The sequence below is a fragment of the Brassica napus genome, chromosome C4, assembly GCF_020379485.1.
Source record: "Brassica napus cultivar Da-Ae chromosome C4, Da-Ae, whole genome shotgun sequence".
Lineage (NCBI taxonomy): Eukaryota > Viridiplantae > Streptophyta > Magnoliopsida > Brassicales > Brassicaceae > Brassica > Brassica napus.
This window is the reverse complement of record NC_063447.1, coordinates 5,737,158-5,755,535: the sequence shown is the minus strand read 5'-3', so window position 1 is coordinate 5,755,535 and position 18,378 is coordinate 5,737,158. Positions and strand designations below refer to the sequence as shown.

Below are 18,378 nucleotides of genomic sequence, written 5' to 3'. Positions count from 1 at the left end.
GTAGATTATGGAATCATATTATGGCAGACTAACTTAACATGGCAGATTTTGTCATTTCGCCTCTGTAGATATATTAGAAAATAATAGTTAATCAAATCTACCGTAGTTCAGAAATAAAAGATATGGTAGTCGTTTAATTCTACCATGTCTACCGTAGTTCAGAAATAAAATAAATAGTAGTCGTTCAATTCTACCATGCTAGAATTATAACAAATTGCCGATTTAACGTTCTGCTGGTTGCAGATATTCATGTAGTTAGCCGAATATGCAATCTACATTCTCGTAGGCACTAGATTATGTTTTCGGCTATCGGTAGACCAAAATATGAAATTGTGTTACACAAATATTTATTCAACCAAAGTATTTTTCATATGTTTGTCTCTTGTTTATATACATTTTGTATATTTTTCCATATTTTTCTGATTCTTAAATTAATTGATATGATTTTTCAAAGTTGATCAGGGGTATCTAAGTCTAAATCTGACCAAAAATAGATTTATGGCAAATGGACAATGTATTTGTTTTTCTATTCAGTTTAGGCAATTTTCCCTTAAAAAATGATAACTAAACCATAAAAACCAAAGTCCTAAACAAATTCTTATCGAATTCTATTTTCTTTTTTTTAGGTGCAAATATTGTATTTAAAATAACTCTCGTGTTTTTACCAAGTCGAGTAAATAAAACAAACTTCATAACCTTCTATCGTAAGATATTATCTATCAAGTAATTTTTAGAAACTTGAAAATATATACAAGTAATTAATAAATACTTGTAAGTAGCAAGTAATCAGACAAGACAGGTAACTTGCAAGTAACATATTTTTGGACAAGTACTCGAAATAACGTCGTTTCCAACAAGTCAAGTATCAAGTATACGTAAAAAAGTAAAAAAAGCAAGTAACCGTCTTGCGTCCACCCCTATGAACAAGAACAGACAAAAAAACAAGACTTACAAATATAGTATATACTATACACACATGACGATTGATAACGGTATAAGATAAAGTTTTAAGTTGTGAAACATTGTCGAATCAACCGAAATGACTTATAACAACTGAATTAATTTAATAGAATAATCCATATTTATAACAAAATTCATATATTTATGATAAATCTGTATTTTCATTGTGAAAATTATAATCGACACTTGGTTCTTACAACATTTTTCATACAATTTAAATGGATATACAATTTCTTTCCTATTGCATTTTTCTTCACCAACAACCAATATAATCATTTATAATATAATAATAACACTATAATATAATATTTTATTTACAAACATAGTATAGTGTATTATAACTTTTTTTTTCTCTTCACTGTTCACTCTTCACTCCTCATCCTCATAAATATATAATATTCAAACAGTATAGATAAGTTAATGTTTTATTGAAAACAAAAACAGTACAGATGGATTTGAAATCATGATAAATTATACATATGCCTTTTTATCAGGGTAAAAGTTAATTAATGTCTTACATGTTTTGGATAAATAGACGATTTTAAAAAACAGAGACTTGCTTTTTTTTTTTTTATCTTAATGGATAATGGGCCGTCACTACATTGTTGGACTAGTTAACGGCCCATTATAACGCTGAAGAGTCTTGTTATACAATGTCGTCCTATTGCTCCTTTCCTTCGTTCCCATCTCACTCACACACACACACTCTCAGTTTCTCCAATTATCTTTCCCATTAAAATAATAATGTGAACTTTCAGAAAAATAAATTCAAAAGGTCTTTGCGCGTAACTCCTTTTCTCACTGATTGATTGATTGATTGATAAAAATTAGGGCTTTTTTTCTTTTCTTGCTGTTGTTCTGTTAATGGCGACGACGGCGATTGAGTCGGCGGTTCTCGATGATATAATCCGGCGCCTCACGGAGGTCCGGTTAGCTAGACCGGGGAAGCAAGTCCAGCTCTCGGAAGCCGAGATCAAACAGCTTTGCACTACCGCTAGAGACATCTTTCTCCAGCAACCCAATTTGCTGGAGCTCGAGGCGCCCATCAAAATCTGCGGTAATGTTTTAATCGAAAACCCAATTCGATTCTTTGGTTACCCAATTGGTTTTAGGGTTCGTAGTGTTCGAAAGTGTGAAACTTTGTGGACTTTCTTTGTGAAATTGGGTTCTTTGTTGAGTTGATTCTTACTGAGAAAAGGTTTGATCTTTTTGTGTAGTTTCTTTGATTAGAGCCTCTAAGCACATAAGAGTTTGTCTTGTTTACTATGTAATGGTTGTTGGATACTGTAAACAGGTAGAAAAGGTTCGATTTTTGCAATGCCAGATTGTTCTCATATTGACCAGTGTCCCTATAATCATATGTAAAATGCCTATCAGTTTCTTTAAGATTGCATTTGAGTATGATACTTAGTTCTGTTGAAGAGATGTTCTGTGATCATTGAATGCGTTTTTTTCTTGCAAGTTTGGTCGGTTTGAATAAGATGAGAGAACATGGAGAAGCATCTCTTTGTTTTTTTGCAATGCTATTTTCCTTGGGAACTGTTTGAAAACATCACTTCAACTTTATTGACTTTAGTAACTGTTGACTTTATTGGAAAAATCTCAATCTCATCACGTTCTAATGTCTCCAAACCAGGTGACATACATGGGCAATACAGTGATTTGCTGAGGCTGTTTGAGTACGGTGGCTTCCCTCCTAACGCCAACTATCTCTTCCTCGGAGACTACGTGGACCGAGGCAAACAGAGTCTCGAAACCATATGTCTCTTGCTAGCTTACAAGATCAAATACCCAGGCAACTTTTTTCTACTCAGAGGAAACCACGAGTGCGCTTCTATCAACCGTATATACGGATTCTACGACGAGTGCAAAAGGAGGTTTAACGTGAGGGTGTGGAAGGTTTTCACAGACTGTTTCAATTGTCTCCCCGTTGCTGCGCTTATAGACGACAAGATACTGTGTATGCACGGTGGGCTTTCTCCGGAGCTTAACCATTTGGATGAGGTTAGAAGCTTGCCTCGTCCGACTATGATTCCTGACACTGGTCTGCTCTGTGATTTGCTCTGGTCTGATCCTGGGACAGATGTTAAGGGATGGGGGATGAATGATAGAGGCGTTTCGTACACGTTTGGTCCGGACAAAGTCTCTGAGTTTCTGGAGAAACATGATTTGGATCTTGTGTGCCGTGCTCATCAGGTTAGGGTTTGATCATGTCTCTGTTTGATTCTCTGCTGCTTTTGTTAATGGATATTCTTATGGCAGGTTGTGGAAGATGGCTATGAGTTCTTTGCGGATAGACAGCTGGTGACGGTGTTCTCAGCTCCTAACTACTGTGGGGAGTTTGACAATGCTGGTGCTATGATGAGCGTGGATGAGAACCTTATGTGCTCGTTTCAGGTTTTAAAGCCTGCGGAGAAGAAGTCTAATAAGTTCATGATGTCTACAAAGATTTGATCCTTTCATTTGAGGTCAGTTAATAGTCTGTTCTTGGCAAAACCAAACCAAACAAAGTGAATGAAAGGACTCTTATCCACTGATTTGTTCATTTTCTGCTATTTGCAGATGGATGTGGTCTTGATGAGAGAAATTGATTCAAAAGGTTGGAAGATTTGGCTTTAAAGTGTGTGCTTATGGTGGTGACTAGTGAGAACTCTCTTGGAAATGGGGGCAAAACCATAGTCTTCTCTACTTCCCAACTTCACTTTCTGCATTTTTTTTTATGTTTCTATCTTCTTTGTAAGGGGTTTTTACATGATTTTCATTTGCCTGTTGAAAGCACATAATTGGTGTGTACATGCATATGATCGTCTCTTGCGTCCTAGGACACCAATGAAATAATGATTACATAAAAAGAAGAGTTTAGTAAGATTAACTTTGTCTCTTAAAGTGGCATGTGAAAGTGGAAAGGCATAAAGCATGTGAAGGTCTAAAAATGAATCGAATATGAGCATCTAAATTAGAAAAGAAAAAGTCTCAATCTCGGTTGAATCATCCAGTTTCGATGCACAAGATTGTGTTTACTGGCGGTTCTTAAGAGCGCTTGAGATAAGCCGTGTCCGGGAACTCAGGCATGATAATAAAAAAACACTTTGGTTCCTCAAACTCCAACGGTCTTTAGCTTTATTCGAGCCAAAAGCTCAACTCTAAACAGTTCTGATACTTTTTAATTCGGAGAAAATTGTCATAGGCTAAGCCCAAAGTAGTTTAAGATCTCGAACCTGGAATAAAATCTTTTATAAAAAATTAGATATGAGATTTGATCTGATAATAGTGTTTTGAAATGTTTGAAATTCGAATGATCCTCCGGCCTGATATGCGTTTAAAATTCTTTTGTTAGATAAGAAGAGGAGCAAGTGGTTCTTGTTAAGCTTTAAGGAAACACAAGGAACACTACTAAAGTTTTTCAATCTTTTTTTTTTTGTTTTATACTGTTTAGGTTATCTGTTAGTTTTGTGTTGTCTTAATTCTCTATATCCCAATATATACATTCATTGGTTACGTTTACATATGGCAGTCTGTAGAATAATTAACCTTTAAGGGAAAATTTGGCAGTCTGTAGAATAAAATTTACAACGGGCGTACAAATTAAATCAAGGTTTTACTGGAACTCAATCTTTAGTTCAATGCAAGAATACAATAATTGGTGGGTGATCAATTTATGACATAGAATAGTCATCAAATTTGCACAATGCATGTATTGACAGCTTTTGGGGTTCGATCCCACATCGGCTTATCCCATCCATGAAATTCAAGAATCCAAATCATAGATAGTGAAATAGTGAAATGAAGGTACTTATGCAACTAAGCAAAGTAAACATGCAACCAAGCAAACTAAACAACCAAGGTCTAGTATTAGATTTTACTTCTGAGTTAAACTCATTCACAATTTTGTATCATACCTAGAAATTTAAGAAAAGTTGAGAAATCAGACCGGCAGAAAACAATTTTGTCAACGTTGATAAAGAAAAAGAAGGTTTCTTTTTTTTTTTTTTTTTTTTTGAAACACTGAAAAAGAAGGTTTCTAAACTAAATAATTGGAGAGAATATGAACATATACTATTTTTTTTAAACACATGAACTTATACTATAAACCATCTTTCAACAAGCCAAAAAAAAAGTTATGCAAAAGCATCAACACATACCCGGGTTCAATCCTAATTACTGTAGTTACTAGGACAAATTACTATAGTAAGCCCTAAAGTAATTAATGTTTCAATGGATCAAAACATCTTAGCCATATGAAAATATGCAACGTCAACTAACATAAGAGATCCAAACGGTATATTTGTCCAAGCTTGGGGAACAGAGAATATTTGTAGCTAAGAGCTCCTTTAACCACCAAACTATGACTCTCCTCAACGCAAAGGATCCGATCCTCTTTTTAAAAGGCTTCTCTCTCTCTCTCATCTCTAATTTCTATTTGCTAAGTTCTTTTGACTTTCGTGATGTCAATGGGGTCCATTAATTGAGAAAGTTACAAACGGATGAATGATGATGGTGAACATGCATGTCATGAGAGTTCCCAAAGTCAGCAAGTCCCATGAACTAGGTCACGTATCAACACACTTTTCCACATTCAATGTTTCTTTCTTTGCAGTCGAATGATTCCTTGCGTGAGCAGCCTATACCATTAGCTTTCACTTTGATTTAACTTGCATTATTGTACAAATAATTCCAAGTGTTTGTTAGATACAGTTACAACCGGTTATGTGCTCTGTATCTTTGCAGGGAATGTTTTAAAATACATAGTCAAACATATAACGGATAAAAAGAACATTAGGACAAATACCAATCACACGTATTGACATTATGTTCTACCGGTCAAATTCCATTTAATAGATTCATAACAATATATTAAGCTGATTACGGATGGTGACACGGCCATCACATTAATATAACGAACTATATCATATATTCTAAGAAATATGCAATTCCTTACGATATTAAATCAATGGTTTGATTGGTTCATGCGTAAAAAATCGTGTTGTGAGATAGATGTCACTGCCACTTACAGATATATCAGACTACATATTTACAACAAAGTTTCTCTGCTTTTGTTTGCAGTTATAAATGTAAAGATCAAAGCAAATGCAAATACTGATTAAGATGTATCAGACGTTGACCAAGAGCCTTGTTATGTTTAATTAGCCCTTGCATGAAAACATGTACACACAACAAGTGAGAGTTAAAATAGATTTTGGCATAAGATAAGAATTTGTTTTTCGGGGCTATATTGTCTTGCGGAGCATCCAAATTAACCAGGAATGTTTTTTCAATATACAGTATGTGATATTGTAGTGCTAAGGGGCACGTTAATTATGCTTACGAGTAAAGTAAGTAATACGATTATCCCTTTTTAATATTTACAGATATGTGTAACCAAATATTTGTACGCTAGTCAATTTATATTCGAATCTTAAGATCTCTGATATCTTACATAATTTTTGGAACATTTTCCTTTATTGCTAGCTTCCTGTAGATCGCACAACCGAGTGATTTCCCCTTTTTATTATTTGAATGAGCATTATTAACAATTAAACTTATCTCCATGTATGATTAACCAAAATGTTATTATTTATGTGTGAATCATTCTCACGACCTTTATTAAATAACTCTTCGTTACCTAGACTAATTATATGTAATGTCATTAATTATTATTTGGATCCATTCATGCAATATACAATACTATGATTCTTTATTGCATTACTAAAAACCGATTGATAATTGTAAATACTATATGAATCGTGATTACATTTCTAAAATTATGGCGTACGCCGATGGTTATTAACAATACCCTTGATAACTACGAAAGGTTGTCTTTCCCAAATGTGGTGTGGCATAATATTAGTGTATTTTTTGATGTGTATACTGCATTATTTTACAAATTCGTAGTATAATATTAGTGGATTCTTCAATTAATGTGTATGTTGTATTATTTTATAGAAGTTAGCATACATTAATGTGTATGTTGTACTCCATCTGTTTCTGAAAGTAAGATTTTCTAGAGTATGCACGCTTATTAAGAATTTAATAAATGTTTATAATTTAATTTATTTTTTACTTTCTTATACACTTTCCAATAACTTTTCACCAATAAAATTTAATCAATTCAAATATTCTCAATTAATGTTCCTCAAAAGTATAAAAAAATACTTTAACAATATAGAAAATCTATCTTTGTGGAATAAGAAAAAAATCTAAAACATCTTACTTTCGAGAACGGAGGTAGTATTATTTTAGCATACATTAATGTGTATGTTGTATTATTTTATAGAAGTTAGCATACATTAATGTGTATGTTGTATTATTTTACGAATTCGTAGTATAATATTAGTGGATTCTTCAATGTGTATGTTGTATTATTTTATTTTAAGTGTATTTGTCTTAGCTATTATATCATGGCTATATAACAAATTTCGATGGCTAAGACAAAAATCCATATTCTTATAATATATTGTTAATAATCATGTTCTTGAGTGATTGTAAAATACATTTAAAAACGAATTCCATATTAAATTGCTTGCAATCCCTTAACTTTTGCAGCAAGACTTTTTGATTACAAAATTAACATAAATGCTGATATAAAATTAATTTGGAAATTTATATAATTTTTTCCGGTTAAGTTTAAAGTCAAATATCATGTTCTTTACGATTCATAAATGATACATGACATTTTTAGGGACACGATTCATAATTATGTTCTTCTATAAACTTTGGTACGTGACTTTAATTTTGATTAATTTGTTTTGTATTTTATGGGATACGTGACATTTATTTTGGGATTGAGCAATAGAAACTCGATTATATTGTAAAATCAAAATATCGTATATAAAAAATTTAAACGCAATCTCGAGTGATTGTAAAATACATTAAAAAGAAATGACATATTAAATTTCTTTCAATCCTTTAACTTTTGCAACAATATTTTTTTATTACGAAATTAACATAAATGGTGATATACATTAAATATGAAAATTTATATAATTCTTTCCAGTTAAGGTTAAAGTCAAATATCATTTTTAATATGGACTTCTTTTATTTTGACTCCTTGCATATAATACTTTCTATAATTGTATGGAAATGTATGAACAATTAGGGATTTGCAACATTCCTTTGTGCCAATGGGATATTCATTTTTTTTTTCAAATCTCCTGGGTCAAAAATTTATTAGTTGTGTATATATATCATACTATCCTAATATCTACGGTATTAAAACCCAAACTTTTCAGAACTAGCAAAGAAAATGAGTGGCATGAATTTCATCTCTGACTTGAAGCCAAAAATGTCTTTGTGGAAGATTATGGTGAAAGTAATAAAACTTTGGAAGCACTATTCGGCTGCTGGTGGAGAGACTATTGAAATAGTTTTCTTATGTTGTATATTCTTTAAATTTTAAAAAATATCAAATGTTACTTCTGCTAATCTATATAGGGGTGTTTAATTTGGATGTCGGATCGGTTTTTCGGTTTTTTTGGTTTTTCGGTTTATAAAAAATACCTACCATATTAAGACCATATCTATTTTGGTTCGGTTTGGTTTATATACATCCAGTTTCTGATTTATTTGGTTTTATATCAAAATACCATAAATATAATATTTTATAACATTTTGTCTTTAATAACAATTTGTTTCAAAAAATATATTTATCTTTTATAATTTTGTAAATTTGACTTTATATAATTAGATATTGGCTTTAATAAAACACGAATATACTTTGGTTTTTAAATAGACTATTTTTCTTTTACAATTTAAAATAATTAGTAAGCATATTAAGTTGATAACAAAAATATTTTCTATAGAATAGAAAAATTAGCAATCCATAATATTATTAACTAAATATTAGTATACATATATGTCAGCTTAAAATATAATTTTTTTTTTATATTTTGATAAAGATGAAATATATCTTTTGAATTAAAACAAAATATTAAATTAGTAAATGTTACTAATTATATTAAAGAATTTACATATAATTATGCAACAATATTTTCATTTTATTCGCTTTGATCAGTATAATAGGTTTATATGTCAAACCATATCTATTTAGCGCGTTTTTTAAAATAATATCCATTTGGTATATTCGGTATTACCAAATTCAAAACATTTTTTCTATTTTGGTTCGGTTTTACCGGATTGTACTCCTAAATCTAAACCATGTATAATATCTCACTATTGCTTTTACCTATTCAATATCTATTGATTAAAATTTTAAAAAAATTAGTCTACTCACCCCGTGCAGGACGCGGATCATCACCTAGTATCTATTTTATTAGAGCAGAAGTACTTTAAGCTTTTGTTTGGCAACAAAAATATCAGTTAAAAAAATATAGTGTTTGTTTGGAAACATGAAAAGCAATATAAGAAATAAAAAATAGGCTTATGTTATCAAGAAAAAATGGAAATTCATTATATTATGAAAACTATATATATGGGCCAGCTTTAAAATATACGAAAATGGATGGCTCAATCTAATTATCTAAAAACATCTTTGTCTAAAATAATCATAAAACAAAATTTAAATTTTATATACATATTTCAAATCAAATATTAATTTATAATTGATTTATATCAAAAATTGATTCAAAATATACATATATTCAAAAATTGATTTTACTAAAATGTTTTTTATAGCCATTATAAAAATGTTTTAAATATATTTAAGAAAAATAAAATACAAAGAAATTTCAAACACCAACGTAAATAATGATTTTTATATTTCATATTAAGTTTTAAAAATATAATATATATGATTATTATATGATGGTACGTATAAAATACTATTAATTATATGATTATTTATATGACGGTAGATAAAAACATGATTAATTATATGATGACACATATATGATATTTAATAGTGTCATGAAAAAATAAGTAACAACATATTTTTGCAATATTATATCGTTTATCTTATTAAAGTAGAAGTACCTTTGGGAATGTTTAGAAAAAAGAATAACATAATTAAAAAATATATATAATGTTATTTAAAAATATGGATAGCAGTATATTAAAAAAATGATTATGTTATTAAAAAAATTTGAAGTCCATTATATTTTTATAAATTATCTTTTTGGACCAGATTTAAATTATACGAAAAATGACTCAATCTAATATATTTTTTGTGCAACTGGTCTAATCTAATTAACTAAAAACATATTTTGTCTAAATTAATCATTAAACAAATTTCAAAACAAAAATTGATTCAAAAATATACATGTATTCAAAAATTGATTTTTACTAATGTATTTTTCAATAACCATTATAAAATTGTTTTCAATATATATGAAAATACAATAAAATGAACTAATAGATTGAGTAAATCTTCTTTCTAATTTTTCTTATGGACCACCGAAATAGAATTAGATATACAATACTAGAAATAGCTATAATATTTGGATTACAATATCAAATAAACAATAAAACAAAAATAATATATGAATGTATTAGTATTTTTTTATTTGTATTACAAATACATAATAGTCAAACAATAATATATAACGGAACCATAATTTTTAAAATCCAACAAGTACCAATTAGTTATGAATTTATAATGCTTTTACAAATTAAAGCAAACACACATGTGCGGACGCACAGGTCAACATCTAGTTCATATTATGTCCAGATCTTATTTAGCCAACTGTAGCAAAATCTAGCATAACCGAGTTCTTTTCAATAATGTAAATCAAATATTGTGTAGTGTAGGTCTAATTATTTTCTACCATGCATGCATCATTGTTACGCCACCGGCTATATACACGTATTTGTGTAACTCAACAAGATTTAGTATCTTGCTTGCTTATAAGGATATACATATATAGATTACGGTTGATTATTAATTATTGGTTAACTAGACGGCTAGTTACTGATTTATCGATGGGTAGTATTGCTCATCTTTTTATTGACCGGCGATCAATCTGTTTACTAATTAATTTCTATAGCTAATTAACACTTTGGCTTATTTTTTTTTTTGACTTTTTTCTCGATTAGTCGGTCCATTTCACTCATATATATTTCCAAAATTATGGGGTAATTATAAAATTAAATAGCAAAAGAAATAACGAATATATAACTAAATTGTAAAAATGGTTTCATATATCGTCAAAGGTTTTTTGGGGCTTAAAATTGATATATCGTCAAAGTTGGGAAGTGTTTAGTAGTGTATATAAATAAGCATATAAGAGAGTGAGCAGATAACATACCTCCCAACACAAACAACTTCAAAATCTTTCTGAAAGCAAACTTCTCTCGTCTCTTTCCTTTCTCCTTTGAACACATTTCCCTTAGCTACAAAGGACTAACCCTTTGACGTTTTAAAAAAAACAAGTACACGACATAAAGTTCCAAAGAGCAGTCAATGGACAAGAAAAAGTCAGTATCTGGTTCCTCTTCATCCTCCTCTTCTTCATCTTTCGATCATCTTTTTGGTCCAAGAAACTCTTCCTCGTCTTCTTCATCAACAACAGGATTGTTCCAATCCATTTTCCCACCACCTGCAACGGTATGAATCATTTCATCAACATCATTCTAAAAGTGTAAATTGCATGTATGTATTGCTTTCTTATATATAAAAACTTTATTTGTTCTCAACGCAAGGGGGCTCAAGCAGACTTGGCAAATCGAAATGGAGCTGCCAAATATGAACATCCGAATTTTGGGATTTCATGTGAGTTTATTCACTATTAGTGACTTTACTCAAGTGTTTAGGTCCTTTTGGAGTGTCATTCCTTGAGAAATTGTTTTATTTCAACTTTATACTTAACTATGAGCTCAATGAAATACTACTTCACGTATTAAAAGTGAGCAATTTGATTGGGGCTACAGATGAGAGAGGAGAAATGAGGAAAAATAAGGAGAAAAAGAATTACCAAAATGAAGAAACACAACCACCATGCAACTTGAGTTCATCCATTTACTATGGGGGCCAAGAAAACTATCCTTCTTCAACACCACCACAATCAACAAACAATCCAGATGCTGTAAGTGTTTCTTTAACTACCAATATCATTGTGTTAAGTATCGGTAAAGTTAAGACTAGTACTCGGATTAGGTTTCCATCTTATGCAAGCAAAGCAATCTAACTCGAACACTTCACAACTTTGGAGACACAATTGGATACTTGAGCTCATATAAACACGTATAACTACATTGATAGTCTATATATGTGTACTTTTAATACTCTAAACTCGCTAACTCTGAATTATCCAGGATAAGAAAGATGGAAGGGAAGGCGATTCTGAAAGTGCATCAAGAGGAAACTGGTGGGAAGGTAAGATTACAAACATTTTGTCTATATAATTAAAGGTCAACTCCATTTTTTTTCATTAATATTTTTGCATATTTATCATTATAAACGACTCACCCATATAGATAATCAAAATATGCAGGCTCGGTTTATTACTAGTTATCAATTCTACCCGATGCTGCACTCTATAAACAAAGGTACACGACTATATATATATTGAACGTCTCATGAATATTACATAATTGTATAACCTAATGTCTTATTATTTTCAAAATTAAATATTAGTAGTGAACTAATCGTAGTGGATAAAAAATCTTAGTATTTACCCATTTATTTTTCTTAAAGTTTTTATTTATCTAAATATAATCAATGATTACATTTATAATTTGAGAAAGTTAATACCCCATCATCCCGAGTTTTCTCACTAGTGCTATTAAGCTATATTTAATACAGTTTTCGTTATCATTTTGCAGGAACCCTAATCAGGTGAATATGGAAATTGACGTGTTGAAATACCTAACCGAGAAAAGAATATTCATATATATAAGAAGTAATGTAAGAGTATATATATGTCTTATTATAAAAAAAGAGATAAAATAATATATCGTATAATATATTATACGATGAAATTAACGTCTATTGACTTATATAATATCAAGGGAATAGACTCGTTCTTGTTGATTCTATATGTTTCGACGAAGGCAGCATGTTAGACAAGTCTCTTTTTACTGAAATCAACGCCTATCGAAAGTCTTTTTATTGTATTTGATATGTAATCCAATATATCATCAGGTTCTTCGAATGGGATTGTATCATATCATACTACTATACTAGTAATCAAACATCTGCTGTTAAGTATAATCAAAAGCTGTTTCTTCGTTTTATTTATGTGATAAAACTTTATGGCAAAAACAACAACAACAAAATAACAAAATGAACTCAGTGTTAAAAACTTAAAATCGTTAAGAATTCGACGAGGTCTAAGTAGTTGATGGATGAGAGAACAAATGAAGCGCGGGACGAGAGTGAACAGCCCAATGTCTATATTGTGGGCCTGTGACGAAGAAAAAAAAAGGGAGACCGAATGAAAAAGAAAAGGCAAAAAAAGAGCGCGGTTGCCGGAGATCGAACCCGGGTCACCCGCGTGACAGGCGGGAATACTTACCACTATACTACAACGACTCTTGTTTGTGAATGAACAATTTGGTTATGATCAAAGATGATACAAAAAGAAAACTTGATATTTTGCTTGAGCTTCATACGTTTGCGGACTTTGTTAATTAATAAATAATATGCATCCGAGATTTGCGGATTTGGGGAACACACCTAAAAGTTTCAATTCATTTTCAAACCAATGGGCCGAATCCAGTTTGACTAACGTAATTCATAAGTAATTGAAACTGCCAAATATGCAAATACAAAAGACGAATGCTATTATATTGAGGAACTGAATGAAAACAAAGAGACTCTTTCGAAGATTAATGTTTTCGAGGCTTTGACCAATGACGATTCAACCAGTGCTATTGCTATTGGTAATGGCATAATGCTGAGTGCATACTTTCTATGGCGCACGTGAGAGCTCGTGAGTTAACGGTGTACACCACCACACATGCTAGGATGTGATAAACAGGTGGCATGGCACGTGCTATAGCATTGCAAAACCGAGTGAACGAGGAATAATCATTCTATTGCATGTGGCCGGAGAAAATTTTGGGCCATTTCCTTTGCTTTGAGAGTTTCTAAACTCAAAGAATATAGGTTTCATCTTCTTTTTAGAAAAAAATTCCTTCATATTGGTTGTTTAAGTAACTATGATTGGAGATTAACTTTAACAATTTGTATTAACATATTTTCTGATTTTGTATATTATACTTGTTATGTTGAATACCTTTCATCTCATAGCGTTTATCTACTCTTTATTCAGTTTGGTGTATTACTAGAATAGATACAACTCAAAATTTGATTACTAGAATAGTTAAAAAATCAAAAGTAGCTTTTAATTTCCTTGGTCGTATCGTAGAACTTGAGATCATGCCAAAGACTGTTGCTGGTGTCATATAATATTTCATGTGTAATTTTTTATATGTTTATTTCGAAGACCAAAGTGTTGAAATCATATTTGCATATAAGTAACACGAATGCCTCGTTTACGTATAAGATATAGTATGTAAAAAAACGCAAAGTAAAAATATGTAGGTAACTTGAAGTTCACGAGATCCAGATGTGGGGGAACGTTGGAACAGCTAAATCCACGTCGAAGAGGACCAAGCTTATGATTTCAAAATGGTCAAGCTAGGATTCTCATCCTATGCAATTTCCTAAAACAATAGTACTTCTTAGTTAGTTCGTCTCCCTCCCAATCTTGTTCAAAATCCATTTTGCTTGCTATACTATTCACTATACTTACCTAACTATCTAATTTGAAACTTGGTAGAAATTTGAGTTTAATTTTCTTCACATAAAAAGTCGATAATATTAACTAATTATTTAGTTCGATTTGAAATTTTGAATTCAGTTTGATTTAGTTTGGTTCTTTTGATTTTGAATACCTTGTTCATTTTTTGATAACTCAAATGATGATTTTTTTTTATTTCATCCTTTTTTGTAAAAATTCAAATCTCATGAGATTATTGTGATTTTCTTATTAGTACTTATTATGACATACTTATGAGAGAAAGAGACTTCACATTGAAATGGACGGATGATATCTTTCTGTCACGATATCCTTATAGGCTTTCGGCGGGAAATTCGAAATGACATTTGCAGATTTCTTTGTTTTTCCTTTTGCTCTTGTTTAGTCCACTCCACTTATTATTATATATATATCTCTTTTTAAAAATAAAAATCGCATCTCACTTATCACTAGATTCAAATTCGGATAAGGTAAATTGCCCCCAGGCCCCAACCATTCAATCTGCCTCTTGTTAGTTTATTTTACTTTTACTAAAGAATATTTAATTTTTTTTTTTATAATGTTCTTGTGGAATGAAGGCAGAGAGAAAGACAGCTTCCTGTAAAGCATATGCTGGCAGACACAACCCACCACCTTCAGTTGCCTCCCCTCACGCGCTCTTCCTCTCGTGTGTATTTCCCCTCCCCTAACCTCTGCTCATTGCCCATAATTACATGTTTTTATTAAGCCAAATCCCGTCGTAAATTACGGAATAAAAATGGATTCCACCTCATTCTATGTTGTTGTTATGACAATATCAGCAGCTTTAACAATGGGTTTTACACATTATTAGTTATAAGAAAAAGATTATATAAATGCATTTGAACATTATTGTTGTGGGTGCTCATAGTTTATGATAGTAGTAGTAGTATAGTAATACCAAGTCGACATCTGAGAGTGGAGTCCGGAGACAAGAGAAGCAAACTAGGGGCACAAAACAATATAGTAATTTCGAAACCTTTTTTGAGTTTCTTTGGTTTTAAATTAATAAAATATGCTGTTTATGTTTTCTTGCTTCAGTCTAATATATTCCAAATAAAGAAGAGGATGGATGAAGAAGATCTGTTCCCGCTCTTTTGACTTAACGGTGCTGTCTTTTTCGGCAGGTAAGAGCTGGTCCCCACCACCATTTCCCACTTCTCTCCGCCCTAAATGGCGGGAAACATGTACATTATCCAATCCAGTTTATACAACCGTTTCGTGTCCGTCGTTATATGACGGCTTGTTTTTCTGAGACAATTCGATTAAGCAGCCGTTAAGTTTAACGGAGTAGGGAAGAGTTGATGGATTACGACAGTTTACAAACCCGACGGAGAAGGAGGGAGAGAGTGACGGGTGACTGATTACAAATCTGCCATATCTGCTGAAATGCCACGTCAGCTATATATTCAAAGTTCCTGAGTGGTCACGAGATTTCTATGAAACCTATATTTAAAAAAATTATTTTTAAAGAGAAAAACCTACAAAATAGGGGTCTTCAATGGTTACCTGAAAAAACCGAACAGTCGCAGAATCTTTAGTTTTAACAGTTTAAACCCTTGGGACTTCATAACGTATCGGTTGCCGGTATTTTAATTGCAATCAACGCAATTATTTACGGTGAATTTTATTACTAAAAGGAGTGTAATCATGCAATCAATAAATGTAATTAGAAGAGGAGAAAAAAAGTAAAGTGCAAATGATGAGAAGGACTTGCATGAGGAAAAGAGAAAGAAGGCGTAGTTATGAAGTGTTTGTTCTATGCTTTTAATTAGCCCATACAATAGAACTACTATTGTTTTTCTATAGAATCTAAGTACAAAAGACTGATATTTTAGTTAGAGGTGAGAGTAATTAAACGATTATAAGACAATGGGAAGCTGTAAATTAACAACTTGATTGGGATTAAGTGGGTTCCACCTGTATTTCTCATGCCCCATACACATTCCATTACTTTAATATATTGATCTATAGTAAGAAATAGTAAAAAGTTTATTTTTTGTAAAAAAATTCAAATATAAATATAATAAAATAATTCCAAGGTTTTTCTTTTTATCAAGACCAAGGGACATAGTTTTGAATTTCGTCCATCACGCATTAATTACGGATAATTAAAAATCATTATTAAAGAGAAATAAAAAAATAAAAGAAGAATGAGAGATAGTTAAAGTGCTTTTGAGCTGTCTCAAAGAAACCTTAATAAAAGCAACCCTGTCTTCAACATTCTCCCATCTCCCTCTCCTCACTCTCTCTCTTATCTACTCTTCGCCATGTCTAGACTCCCTCCTCCTCCTCTACTCTCCGTCAACCTTCCTATCATTGACAAAACAACCGACTCCGAGTTAACCCCGACTCGACTCGGTTTCCCCAACGAGTTCCCTTACGAGTTCGACTCTCCAGCGTTCTCCCCTGGCTTCACCTCCCCAGGCAACTCCACCGAGACGGAAGACGAGAGCAGCGACGACGAAGAAGACTTCCTCGCCGGGTTGACTCGCCGACTCGCTCCCTCCACTCACCGTCTCCCTCCTCCCTCCTTCAAGTCCGAGGAGAAACGCCAGGTGGCAGCAACTTCGCCTATTATCCCCCCGCCGCATGCCCATACGACGTCGTTTCGGAGGGACAATGCGTGGGATGTGATATCTGCTGCTGCTGGAGAAGTCGCTAGGCTCAAACTCGGAAGCTACGAGCCTCGCCTTCCCCGTGAAAGCCCAAGCCCAAGCCCAAGTCTCGCTCTCCGCCGCCAAAACGCTGCGTTTCAAACCGAACGCTTAATCCAGCAGCAGCGTCTTCTTGACCAGATGTGGCTCTGTTCTCAGACAAGAACCAAGTCCTCTGAGAATCTTTTCCCGAAGAGAGTAATGAACGAAGAAATCGCGTTTCAGAACATGAGACGCAATGCGTTATCCAACGCCGCCACGTGGACACCACAACACGCTGTAGCTCCCGTGAAGCGTCCTTCTACCGGCACCGGAGTTTTCCTTCCCAGACGATACCCTACAACTCCTTCAGAGTCTACCAAGAAGTCAGCACCAGTCAACAGAAGTGTTATGCCGCAGTCGAAAGTCTGTCCTCCGCAGACTCTGAGCTTTGATGAGTTCACAAACGTTGGGTCAAGACTCAGTCAGTTCGATTACGGTAATGATTCAATACCAGAAACTGTTTAGTTATTAAACTTACAAGATTTATTTAGTTAATCTAACTGTTTTTTTAATGATTTAAGCAGAATGCATGTTAGCAAGAAGTACACTACATGCGCGTCAGGGAAATTACAGAGCAGTTGGTTGTCTGAACCAAGAAAGACGTCTTCCTCAAGACTGGATGTATTGAAACAGTTGTGTTCTGTCTGAGGAGTTTGAAGAATCAGAAGGAGCGTAGTTAGGAGTTGTGTGTGTTTAGGTTATAAACTGAGATTGTTATGTTATGATTAGTATTAAGGATGATAATTAGAATAAAGGTTGGGATATTACAAGCTTGTTACATTTTATATTATATTTTTAGTAACTAAGACATGCTCTCTATGATATTTTTTGTTGACCTTGTGAGGGTTTAAGGGAGTTGGGCGGTGTCGGGGTACTATTATTATTTTTTCACTTTGGTTGACAATGGAAAGTTCAAATTGTGTTTGGGTGGGCGGGGCCTCTTGGTTTTGTACTAATTTTAATAGTTTTCTCCTATATTTGGAGGATTTTAATGTTGTAATAAAATTGTTTTGTTTGTCTAATAAAACTATTATGAAGCAGCTAAA

At 32.4% G+C, this 18,378-nt stretch overlaps 4 protein-coding genes across 5 annotated transcripts; 3 read left to right on the top strand and 1 right to left on the bottom strand.

The window, feature by feature from the left end:
- Window positions 1–1,618: 1,618 nt before the first annotated feature.
- On the top strand, window positions 1,619–3,828 carry LOC106450810 (serine/threonine-protein phosphatase PP1 isozyme 4-like). Its single transcript, XM_013892578.2, has 4 exons — window positions 1,619–2,017; window positions 2,597–3,156; window positions 3,223–3,428; window positions 3,523–3,828. Exons 1-3 carry the CDS (start codon window positions 1,825–1,827, stop codon window positions 3,412–3,414), a joined length of 945 nt encoding a protein of 314 aa, XP_013748032.1. The 5' UTR covers window positions 1,619–1,824; the 3' UTR covers window positions 3,415–3,428; window positions 3,523–3,828.
- A 7,174-nt stretch (window positions 3,829–11,002) lies between these two features.
- LOC106454584 lies at window positions 11,003–13,084 on the top strand. 2 transcript variants are annotated; one of them, XM_022711618.2, is made up of 6 exons: window positions 11,003–11,458; window positions 11,554–11,623; window positions 11,782–11,936; window positions 12,172–12,226; window positions 12,345–12,399; window positions 12,676–13,084. In XM_022711618.2, exons 1-5 carry the CDS (start codon window positions 11,315–11,317, stop codon window positions 12,359–12,361), a joined length of 441 nt encoding a protein of 146 aa, XP_022567339.1. In that variant the 5' UTR covers window positions 11,003–11,314; the 3' UTR covers window positions 12,362–12,399; window positions 12,676–13,084. The 2 variants fall into 2 exon arrangements, with proteins under 2 accessions (XP_022567339.1, XP_013752155.1); XM_013896701.3 differs by having other exon boundaries at window positions 12,166–12,226.
- A 1,060-nt stretch (window positions 13,085–14,144) lies between these two features.
- Window positions 14,145–15,388, bottom strand: LOC111210880. The gene is given in 3 exon segments (XM_022711625.2): window positions 14,145–15,245; window positions 15,248–15,307; window positions 15,364–15,388. Coding segments are annotated over 3 exon segments (174 nt in total). The 3' UTR covers window positions 14,145–15,156.
- Window positions 15,389–16,836: 1,448 nt separating this feature from the next.
- BNAC04G05510D lies at window positions 16,837–18,378 on the top strand. Its single transcript, XM_013892581.3, has 2 exons — window positions 16,837–17,768; window positions 17,857–18,378. The coding sequence occupies exons 1-2, from the start codon at window positions 16,904–16,906 to the stop codon at window positions 17,958–17,960; spliced, it is 969 nt and encodes a 322-aa protein (XP_013748035.1). The 5' UTR covers window positions 16,837–16,903; the 3' UTR covers window positions 17,961–18,378.

Bases quoted from the DNA above. Each gene is read 5' to 3' on its own strand.
- LOC106450810 (XM_013892578.2), top strand. From the start codon at position 1,825: ATGGCGACGACGGCGATTGAGTCGGCGGTTCTCGATGATATAATCCGG. The intron at 2,018-2,596 runs GTAATGTTTTAA...TCTCCAAACCAG, and splicing joins GGCGCCCATCAAAATCTGCG to GTGACATACATGGGCAATAC. The intron at 3,157-3,222 runs GTTAGGGTTTGA...TTCTTATGGCAG, and splicing joins TTGTGTGCCGTGCTCATCAG to GTTGTGGAAGATGGCTATGA.
- LOC106454584 (XM_013896701.3), top strand. From the start codon at position 11,315: ATGGACAAGAAAAAGTCAGTATCTGGTTCCTCTTCATCCTCCTCTTCT. The intron at 11,459-11,553 runs GTATGAATCATT...TCTCAACGCAAG, and splicing joins TTTTCCCACCACCTGCAACG to GGGGCTCAAGCAGACTTGGC. The intron at 11,937-12,165 runs GTAAGTGTTTCT...TGAATTATCCAG, and splicing joins CAACAAACAATCCAGATGCT to GATAAGAAAGATGGAAGGGA.
- BNAC04G05510D (XM_013892581.3), top strand. From the start codon at position 16,904: ATGTCTAGACTCCCTCCTCCTCCTCTACTCTCCGTCAACCTTCCTATC. The intron at 17,769-17,856 runs GTAATGATTCAA...TGATTTAAGCAG, and splicing joins ACTCAGTCAGTTCGATTACG to AATGCATGTTAGCAAGAAGT.